A 10,777-nucleotide genomic window follows, 5' to 3' on the forward strand; every position below is an offset into this window, starting at 1 on the left:
GAACATGGTTTCTCACACTCAAGTTACCAAAACAAGAATAAGCTCTCTCTCCAAGTATACACTGCAGGCAAGTATTCTCTGATGTTTTAAAGAGATTTCAATCTACATGTATGTTTCATGCCACAGAGAACAGAAATTTATCGGGTCTTCTTTTGTAGACCTGTAATACATGGATGGGGCCTTTCTGCAAGAAGAATTATCTATGAATGTGGGGTTTGTCTGTTTTTTATTGAGAGAGAATGATGAGAAACAATATTTTGTTTCAGATTCTTAAATGCAGACTGGAATAGGTGAGACTTACCATTGCAGACCTGAGAGAAGGAAAGAATGCTATATGAGTTGAGACTATTTCCCATTTATCTCCACTGTTATGTATTTCTCTCTCTATCTCTCTTCTAACCAATGGAAGGATTTGTGTTGCAGCTGTTCAATATCAGTGAGGAAGCAGTCGTTGATGCTACAAATAAAGGGAGTATAGCTGGGCTTATTAACCATTATTAAGCAGTTCCATGTAATGTTTCTAAGACCCTCTTAGGAGATTTTGTTACACTGCAGTAACTCATTGAGACGTTTTTACTTCTACTCCCTCTCAAGATAACACTCAGAAGGATGTTACTTTGTTCCAGGTAATGTTTCTTTTCATTAGAATATATGCTGGTTCCATCACTCCTCCTTTCAGTGTAAGATGCAGCGGTTTTTGAAGTGCAATAATGGTAAATACACAAATGCGTTGTTTGCCAAATATTTAATAAACTTTAGTGAGACCGGTTTTCTGTAAACATGAGTTGGTCAAAACCATGTAAACAAATTATGATGTCATCTAACATGTTCAATTGCGATAGAGAAACTCAGATAATAAAGATAAGATTGTTAACTATGTTTTCTATGTTGTTATCGGAGTCAGATAAAAGCAATAAATAAACACAAGAAGTCATCAGTTTCCATGTTAAAACAGTACAATATAGATTTCAGAACATATGTACAGTGTGGTTATATAACGGAGCAAAAAGGTGAAAAATATGGTGAAAATGAGAGGGATAATATAAATAAATTTGGAAAAATAAATTTCATTTCATTAAATTTGATTTATATACTCTGTTTTGTTGACAAAAAAAAGATGTACTCTGTTTTTATTGTTTTCTCATTTTTAGAATAAATGAGACAGAATAATTTTTTATTTGATAGGCTGAAATTAGAGTATATAAACTAAAAATAATTGTCACCTACTTTAATTTACTCTAACTCTATCCCCACATCAGTACCTGTAATGTAATATACTAAAATCTATTTATTGTTCACATCAAAAAATAATTTGCTTATATTATTAGGTAACTATCGTATTCTAAAATCAATACGTGAGAGTACATTACCATTATATTATTAGCTGGATATATCAATACTGCAAACCAAAGTCATTTATATAGGTTTTAAGGAACTAAAACATCCAAAGGAAATGTATGTATAAAAAATAGTTCTTTTTTTGTTTAATAAAAAAAAGTAGTTCTTCAAATGTATGTCAAAAATTAGTTCTTGAAATATAAGAACCTAAACTCGTGTTGTCTGATTAAATTTCAAACTGGTCTGATATCCAGGTTTAAACGAATGTGTGTATGTTGACAAAAAAAAACGAATGTGTGTATCAATCATATGACAAGGTGTGCATAAGTAAAATTGTAGCCAAATTTGGTGTTAAAAATTGACGTTATAATTAATGGGGATTTATGCATGTTCAAATCATTTGACATCTAAATTTATTATTAGGAATCCAAAGATCCTAAAGCTCTACTTAGGAATTAAGACCAACAAAAAAAATTAAATTCTGCAAACACAAATTTCCGTAAACGAAAGCCTAAAGTTGGATATTAAATCTCAGAAATTAAATTTACCATGATTGCAAACCCACAACTGTACGTCAACCTAAAATAAGTCAAAAACGAGAAAAATAATTTTAGAAAATTTTGGAGTTTTATCTATTACACCACAAATATATTTCTACTTCTATTCATGTTTATCAATAGAAAATTTCTACTACCAATATTCCATGAACTCTACATATTTGAAAATATGGCTTGGATCTAAAACGTTTTTAATACCCATTTTTTACAAAGTTACGAAATCTATATAAACAGAGAATTTACACAACTCCTGCAACGCATCTATTGCTAAAGGTTGGTTTGAAGTGGTAGAATCGTTGCTGTTTATCCATCTTCACACTTACTACTTCAGCTCTGACAGCACACTTACTACTTCAGCTCTGATAGTTTTGAGATATTAGATCCTCGATCAGATCAGAATGATACACTATATACTGTTGAGTACCTCAATTCATTGGAATATCCAGGGCTGCCATCGCATAAGCTCACTCTCAAAGTTGGTACTTCAGTTATGCTTCTACGAAACATAAATCAAAGAAAGGGATTGTGCAATGGTATCCGTATGATTCTAACTTACGTAGGCGATCGCCTTCTGAAGACAATAATTATCACCGGATCGCACATCGGAAAAGAGGTCTTGATCCCAAGAATTGTTTTCTTGCATGAAGAGACAAAACTACCGTTTACTTTACGTTGACGGCAATTCCCTATCAGATTGTGTTATGCAACGACGATCAACAAAAGCCAATACCAGAATTTAAAATAGGTCACATTGTATCTGCCCAAACCCGTGTTCTCTCATGGTCAACTTTATGTTGCTCTCTCACGTGTCACAAGCAAAGCGAGATTAACCATCATTAAAAGCAAAGATTCACATCAGCTCAAGGTCAAAAACGTTATATACAAAGAGATCTTCAAAGAGCTTCTATCCCACACATGTATTATATTTTAATTATAATGCTTTAATTCCAACAATATCAAAATGTCCTCCTATAAAAATGAAAAAAATCAACAAATTAATAATGTACGATGGGGCATTCATTTGAAGACATAGCAAGAATTCTTATTCAGCTATAACAAGTATGTATCTACTTCTGATAGCAATTGTTTCATACCCATTTAAATAAAGATAATTGTTTTGATTTTTGTCAATTTCAAGTTGTTCTAATATGGACCACATTACATACTTTATTCTTCAGGATAAATGAAGTTTTTTTGCATTATTTACGTTATTTAATTAATTATTTTGCTCTTTTTGTTAGTTACTTGCATTCCATATCTATCACCACTAAAATATTATTCTAATCTCATGCAAAAATTAAACTTTTCATTTTTAAAAAAAAAATTAAATTCAACACTTATCCGCGCGTAGCGCGGAGATCGAATCTAGTATATACAAAAGCCAACTCATCACGAATGTCATACAATAACAGCTCAAAAGATATATTAGAAATTGGCCGTTTTCATTGATCATGCAGTCAATTAATCCACATATATACTTCGAATATATTCTAGCCTAATCATATTTAGTCTTAACGGTCGTTCATTTAAAGTAATATTAACTTGTTACCGGTTGTTTGTTTTGGTGATCATAGCTTTGTCAGTAATAAAAAATCAGTTTTCTATTTGATCAACTGTGAATTATACAAAAATCAGCACTTACAGTATTATACAAGGGGAGAAAGAAGATAAATGGTATACAATCAAGTTTCACCAATAGTCTCCACAGGAGCAAGTTCCATTCTTAAAATGATGAAACCTCCTAACATCCCTCAATATGATTTCTCTGTCAACAATCTTTGAGATAAACTTTGTAGCTTGATGACAGTCATTACAAACCCTGAGGTTTTTAGCCACCCTAATAACAGTACCCGGTGATGTGTTGAGTATCCCAAACGCAATCGCTAGCTTCTCACTGTGTCCACATAGCAAAACCTCTTTCTCATTTTCTTCTACATTGTGAAGCACACAAGACGTATCAGGGACATATCCTTCTTTCCTCATTTTCTCCCACAACGTCTCCAGATATCCATGGAGCTTTTCGCTTTGCGGGTGAGATGAATCACCAGCAATGAATTTATGTACTTCACCTCCGTACTCGATCCAGCTACATCCAGGTTCTTTTCTAACCCCTTTCTCTTTCATTTTTCTCCTCACCTCTGTTGCTTTTTCCCAGAGACCTGCTGATGAATAAATATTAGCAAGTAGCACATAGTGACTAGCTACGTCTGGTTCCAGCTGAACGAGATTCTGCGCAGCTATTTCCCCAATTTCTAGGTTATTGTGAATCCTACAAGCACCTAGGAGGCTACTCCAAGCTCCAGCTTTGTCGAAATCAAGAGGCATTGTGTTAATGAGCTGATATGCTTCTTTAACTCTACCAGCCCTTCCAAGCAAATCTACGACACAAGCATAATGATCTGAGCTAGGTTCAACCCCGTATCCGTTTTGCATATTGTAGAATATTCTCAATCCTTCATCCACCATCCCTGAGTGGCTACAAGCTGCAAACACTGCGATGAATGTAACCTCGTTTGGTTTTACTTTCTGTACCATCATCATCTTGAGCAGATCTATGGCGTCTTGCCCGTTTCCCTGCATCCCATAAGCCATTATAATGACATTCCAAGTTATGACATTTCTGATTGGAATCTGATCAAACACTTTTCTCGACATGTGGAGGCAGCCACATTTTGCGTACATGTCAACCAAAGCGCTTCCTACAGCCACACCAGTTGCCAAATCGTTCTTGATGGAGTAAGCATGGATCTCTTTTCCCTTTGCTAATGCTGACAGTGCAGCACAACTGGGAAGGATTGTCATCATAGTGATGGAATTAGGTTTCAAATCAGCTTGGCTTGCTTTTCTTTCAAAGTTTTGCATCTTGTGTAGCAGAAGAAGCGCATCCTCATGGCACTCTGAGAATACATAACCCGTAATCATGGTGTTCCATGTAACCAAGTCTTTGTCTTCCAATTTATTAAATATCATCTCGGCGATATCGATCTTCCCCAGCCTAGAATACATATCCATCAACGCGTTCTGCACAAACCTGTCTCCACCTAAACCTCTTTTGACGACAAAACCATGGATCGCTTCTTTTCTGGAGAATGCACTAGAACGGACACAGGCAGGTACAACGCTTGCCATTGTGGTTGTATTAGCCAGAAGCCCAGCACTTTCTTCCATCTCAATAAACAGAGACAACGCTTCCTCGTCATGCTCGTTCTGCGCATACCCAGCGATCATAGCATTCCAAAGGCCAGTCTTTCTATCAAAGATTCCATCAAACACACGACGAGCACTCGCCACTCTCTTGCAGTTACAATACATATCAACCAAAGCACTCCCAACAAACGAATTCTCATCCAAAGAACCGTTTTTCAAAGCGTAGGCGTGCATTTCCTTCCCCGTCCTCAACAACTCCAGGTGTGAACACACAGGAAGAACACTCGAAACAGTGAACCCATCCGGCTCAACACCTTTCAACACCATCTCCCTCAAATACTCCAACGCCTCGAGAAACTGCTCGTTCTGACACAAAGAGCTCAGCACAGTGTTCCACGTGACCAAATCACGACCTTCAAAACTCCCAAGCAAGGCTTTAGAAGACCCTAACTTCCCCAGCTTACCATACATAGCCACCAACGTGTTCACCATAAACGAATTCAACTCACCTTTCCTCAAACTATAACCATGAACCTGCTTACCAAGCAACAAACCCGAAGAGACACGCAAATTCGAGCAAGCGATAGCCACACTCACCAGAGTAAACGAACTAGGCTCAACGTCCTCATCCAACATACACCGAAACGCCTCCAACGCCATCTCCCACTTCTCGAAACTACACAGCGAAGAAATCATCGAGTTCCAAGAGACCTGGTTTCTCTCGGTAATTCTATCGAACACCTTGTGCACAGCGCCGAGATCTCCGCACTTTCTATACAAATTCACGAGGGTGTTCGCGACGGTCACGGAGTCGACTCCGTATCCGAACTTATACACGTGTGCGTGGACCTGCTTCCCCAAATCCACGTCGTGTAGATCGGCGACGGCCTTCAGCAAAGCGGGGAAGGCGAAATTGTCGGGCGTTATGCCTAGAACGATCATGTCGATGTAAGTCAAGACGGCTTCGCGGAGGAGATTTGATCGGACTTTCGAGCGGAGGGAATCGATCCAAAACTCCGGGGAGAGTGACCGAGAGATGAGTTTCGAAGGGGAGCCATCGAAGACGGCGTCGGAGACTTCCGCTAGTGCTGCTGCGGAAGAGGTTTGTGTGGCGCGAAGAAGGTAACGAGGTTTGTGGCGGGAAAACGGAAGCGGTTGAGATACGGGAGGGAGAAGAAAGTGGAGGCAAGAGGAGGACATGACTCTGGGATATAGTTATTGGCGTCGTATCATCACATCATCTCTGTGCGGCCTCTGTGACACTCAGTGACAGTGAGGAACGTATATGGGCCATTAATGGGCTCGATAGTTATTATTTTTGGTCTTCCTCTGCCCGTTGGTATAGTAAACAGAGAGCGAGTAGAGAGAGAGAGTGGAATTCAAACGGATCATATCATCCCGCCACTGACAGAAACTCAGAGGAATCTTCGTTCGGAAGCCAATCTAGAAAAGAAGATGATGGAGTTTCCTTCTACGACGGAGATAACGGTTGCTTCTTCTCTCCTCCTCCTTTCCTATGGGCCGGTGTTCATCTCACCTACAAGGTCGCATAGCACAACCGATTAGTTTCAATTTCTGAGCTAACTACGAGCATCGCGATCTAGATCTGTGAAAGTATTCCTCCTTGTTTGTGATCATAGGTCGAGATCTGTGGAGGAATCGAGCTATGAGAGCAAGTGGTGTGACGAAGGAACCTCGAATCTGAGCTTGAGTTTGCGATCGGGATCGTGCGGATCGGCTCTATCAAGCGATGGTAACAATCGCGGAAGAGATCTATTCCATCTCATGGATTTCAAGGTACGAACTCTTCATCACGTCTCTGTTTCGGAGTAATCGTAATCGTGTGGATTGTTGTTCTCTAGATCGTATGAAGATTGAAACACTGGGAACGTTAGATTGATTAGCTTTTCTGACATTTTACGTAGATAGCAAGAAAACGCCGTTCTCAGGTCACTTGGGGATCTTTCAACTTCGTGAACTCTGTGTGTAATCTCTTCATATGCTCTCTTGATTCCAAAGAAGAGTCGTCATGCTTGTCAACTGCTTCCAGCGAGGTTACCACCACTGCAGGCAGAATCAAACTTAGAAACCAGAAAAGTTACGAGAAGGTAAGAGTAGACGTGAAGAAGAAGAAGAAGAATGAGAGTAGCAGGTCGAGTTCTATACGGCGTAGAGCAAAAGACATCTTGGAGTTTCTTTCCTCAGCTTCTTCTGCTTCTGAGGTTGATATCCGTCAGGTTCTTGGCAACACACCAGATACAAGCAAAGCTCTCAGAATGTATATACTTCACAGCTTTCCTCTCATGCTACATACACTATCACAACACATACTTGTTAAAACATTTTAATTTTTATCCATGAATTAGCAATGTGTTTTCAAGCCTATTATGCCAATCGAAGATAGTTATGAAGTTTGCTATACTGGTGCAAGGTTGTTGAAGATGGAGGAAGTGAAGAGGTTTGGCACAGGAGGAACACTTGATCCTTATATTTACAAGGTATGTAACTCGACTTTTTCATATTCTTTGTTGTGACATGAGATTATTTGATTGAATACCCTGCAAACTGTTTGAAACTTGAAGGCTACACATAATGTGCCTTATGATAAATGATCATAGCTATCTTTGCTTCCTTATTTTTTTTTGTAGATTGCATGAAAAAACTAGGACGTTGCTGGAAGCAGGTATGAGTTATACTATATCCCTCTGCAACCTTATGGTTATATATACAGTCTAAGTTGTCCTGATAAGGGAAATGAAAACTCTATATATGCATATACTGTAGATGGCTAGATATACATATGGCATAGATCGCTAGAATTTATAAGTGGGCTCTGTTACACGAACAAAACTTAGCTTCACCCCCTAAGGTGAACCTCTACATTCACCCACCAATAGGAATTAGTTAATTGAGATTTGATATCTCTTAAAAAAGGAAACCAAGTAATAAGAATTTAATGAAATAAAATTATATTTTTAGATAAATAAAAATAGTAGCAATTATAAAAAAAATATTTCTTTTTAGTATTGATAAATCCGTAAAAAAATACTAGACCCTAAACCCTAAATTCTAAATACTAAACCCTAAACTCTTGGGGAAAGCCTGAACCCTTGGGCAAATCTTATACCCTAAATCGTTAATCTTAAACCCTAAACCATTAATCATAAACCATAATATTAAACCCTAAATTCTAAACACGAAACCCTAAAACCCTAAACTCTTTGACAAATATTAAATCATAAACTCTTAATCCTAAGCTATAAACCATTTTGGAATTTAGGATTTAGGGTTTAGTATTAGAAGTTATGATTTAGGGTTTAGGGATTAGGATTTAGTTTATGATTTAAGGTTTGGTTTAAATTTAAGGGTTTAGGGTATAGGATTTGCCCAAGGGTTCAGGCTTTTTCCAAGGGTTTAGGGTTTAGTATTTAAAATTTAAAGTTTAGGGTTTAGAATTTAGGGTTTAGGGTTTAGTATTTTCTGACGGATTTATCAATATTAAAAAAATATTTTTTTTTGATTGATACTATTTTTTATTTATCTAAAAACATAATTTTATTTCATTAAATTCTTATTACTTGGTTTCATTTTTTAAAAGATATCAAATCTCAATCAACTAATTCCTATTGGTGGGTGAATATAGAAGTTCACCTTAGGGGGTGAACCTAAGTTTTGTTCCTGTTACACTGCCTACCCAAAAATAACTACAAAAGGTAGAGCCAAAGTTAGTTAATTCGACTAATCTTATAAAAATCCAATCTAACTTTCTTTGTTGACAAATCTAATTACTCTCATTAATGGCAAATCATCAATTAAATTGGCAAGTGAAGTATCAATTTGATTTGTTTACCTAAAAGAAACAAAGGAGGAAGGGTAAGTTTCCCTTATTAAGTTGAGGAAGGGTAAGTTTCCCTTATTAAGTTATAAGTAATTCAAATGTCATATTTCAGACATAGGTAAGTTAAATAAAAATTTAGTAACTTTTTGATAGTTAAATAAGTATATATTTATACATTCTCGTGAAAAAACTAGCCTAAATCAGTTAATTGAAAACTGACCAATTTTTTTGACTAACCAATTAATAGTCATATACAAACCAAATTAATATGCGTCAAAAATCAAATTCAGTTGACACTAGTATAATTTGCTGTAATAGTTTTTATAGATCAATAGCGGAACCTGTCATGTGTTATGTTAATTACTTTTGAAATATTACTAACAAACGCTCATACGGTACGAATTTAAAGTCCAAAAAGTAAAGCAAGTCCAAAATAGTCGGATGATATTAAACGCTTAACTCTCAAGCGACTTTTGCGGTATTGCAGCAAGTCAAAAATACGCGGCGACTGTTTGCTATGGTGACGACCAAATGTAACGCGGATTCGTTAATTTCCTAGTATTAATTATTAGAAAACATAGAAAGACAAACGTTAAGAAACGCTAAACCAGTTCCCTTAAAAACAAAAACGCTAAATTTACATCTTAGAATGAAATTTTCAGTTTCCCATAATATCGACCCATTAGTTTCATAAATAGATAGAGTCCCAACGGTTTTCAATAATTTTCAATTTAATACTTTTTTATATTCCCTCTGTTTCAAAATGTTAGATATTTTAGATTTTTCATACATATTAATAAAACATATTAAATTTATCTATATATACATAATTTTTTATGATTATCTTTTCTCCGTAATTTTTAAACCAATAAAAATCAAATAAATACAGTTAAATTCTTTAAAGTCTGCGATTAGTAAATAAAATATGGATTTGAAAATGTATCAAATAAGATTTTGTGTTTATTTTTTTTTCTAAAATATGTAATTTTATAAAATGGAAGGAGTACTATTTATCTGGTAGTTAATATGTTACCATTCATGGAAATAATAATTTATCATGAATTTTAAACAACTAATTTTAATAACTTATGGTAAGTAAGATTACTATATATAATAAACAGACATGAGGAGGGGCACATTTAAAATACAATAAAAACGTAGGGACAAGGAAAAAATACAGGAAATAACTATGAAACCCTCGAGATAAGACTTGGTCCGCTTTTCCTGCATCCTATAAATTTGACTCGACTTGGAAAAACTCTCCATCGTTCTCTCGTCTCTCTCTATATCCTTCTCTCTCTCTTCAAGAGAAAGAGAAGAAAAAATAAAAGCTCTTCAAAAAATGGGAAAGTACGGGGAGATGTTGGATCTAGGCGTGAGAATAGTGGCGAGGTTTCATTCTCACTGTCCTCAGACAGCGCGTCTCTATTACCATCCTCCTTCTGACGGCCACCACCGTCGCGGCGTCACTGATTTAATCGGAGGTGGGGTAACGGGTGGGTCAGGTCAAGATTCGACGGTGTTGGTTGGTGGGTTAGGAACAGGAACTGGTGCTGGTTGCGGTGTCAAGTCTTCTCAGGTGTATGAAGACGCCAGAGATCTCTTGTTGTTCTCTGTTGTTTGATTGATTTGTCAACAAAAAAGTAAAAAAAAAAAAACATATTCATTTGGTTACGTTATTGATTGAGAAAACTGTTTCTTGTGAGGTTTTGATGTTACATTAAAACATCTCTGGATTCCAAAACTATTGGATGTTGATGAAAATTTGATTATTATTATTTTTTGTTTGTTTGACTTGGTTCGGTATTAGGTTGCTGCATCTTTGGTTTAACCCCTCGTAATATTTATTGACGAAGTTATTTGCCTTTTGGAATGATTCTTTACCCTTTGGAATAAT

The 10,777-nt window shown here is 36.4% G+C and overlaps 3 protein-coding genes and 1 long non-coding RNA gene across 4 annotated transcripts; 3 read left to right on the top strand and 1 right to left on the bottom strand.

Annotated features, from left to right (window-relative positions):
* Positions 1-159: 159 nt before the first annotated feature.
* LOC108860576 (uncharacterized) lies at positions 160-860 on the top strand. Its single transcript, XR_001950715.2, has 3 exons — positions 160-338; positions 424-511; positions 627-860. It is a non-coding gene; the product is annotated as an uncharacterized LOC108860576 (long non-coding RNA).
* A 2,610-nt stretch (positions 861-3,470) lies between these two features.
* LOC108861217 (pentatricopeptide repeat-containing protein At3g57430, chloroplastic) lies at positions 3,471-6,310 on the bottom strand. The gene has a single exon (XM_018635046.2). The coding sequence runs from the start codon at positions 6,240-6,242 to the stop codon at positions 3,585-3,587; it is 2,658 nt and encodes an 885-aa protein (XP_018490548.1). The 5' UTR covers positions 6,243-6,310; the 3' UTR covers positions 3,471-3,584.
* Positions 6,311-6,338: 28 nt separating this feature from the next.
* Positions 6,339-8,443, top strand: LOC108860883 (uncharacterized). Its single transcript, XM_018634734.2, has 5 exons — positions 6,339-6,586; positions 6,683-6,839; positions 6,968-7,320; positions 7,474-7,540; positions 7,691-8,443. The coding sequence occupies exons 1-5, from the start codon at positions 6,339-6,341 to the stop codon at positions 7,697-7,699; spliced, it is 834 nt and encodes a 277-aa protein (XP_018490236.2). The 3' UTR covers positions 7,700-8,443.
* Positions 8,444-10,123: 1,680 nt separating this feature from the next.
* On the top strand, positions 10,124-10,746 carry LOC108859593 (uncharacterized). Its single transcript, XM_018633502.2, has one exon. The coding sequence runs from the start codon at positions 10,223-10,225 to the stop codon at positions 10,502-10,504; it is 282 nt and encodes a 93-aa protein (XP_018489004.1). The 5' UTR covers positions 10,124-10,222; the 3' UTR covers positions 10,505-10,746.
* The last annotated feature ends 31 nt before the right edge of the window (positions 10,747-10,777 follow it).

Source organism: Raphanus sativus, chromosome 5 (assembly GCF_000801105.2).
Source record: "Raphanus sativus cultivar WK10039 chromosome 5, ASM80110v3, whole genome shotgun sequence".
In the NCBI taxonomy this organism is placed as follows: Eukaryota; Viridiplantae; Streptophyta; class Magnoliopsida; order Brassicales; family Brassicaceae; genus Raphanus; species Raphanus sativus.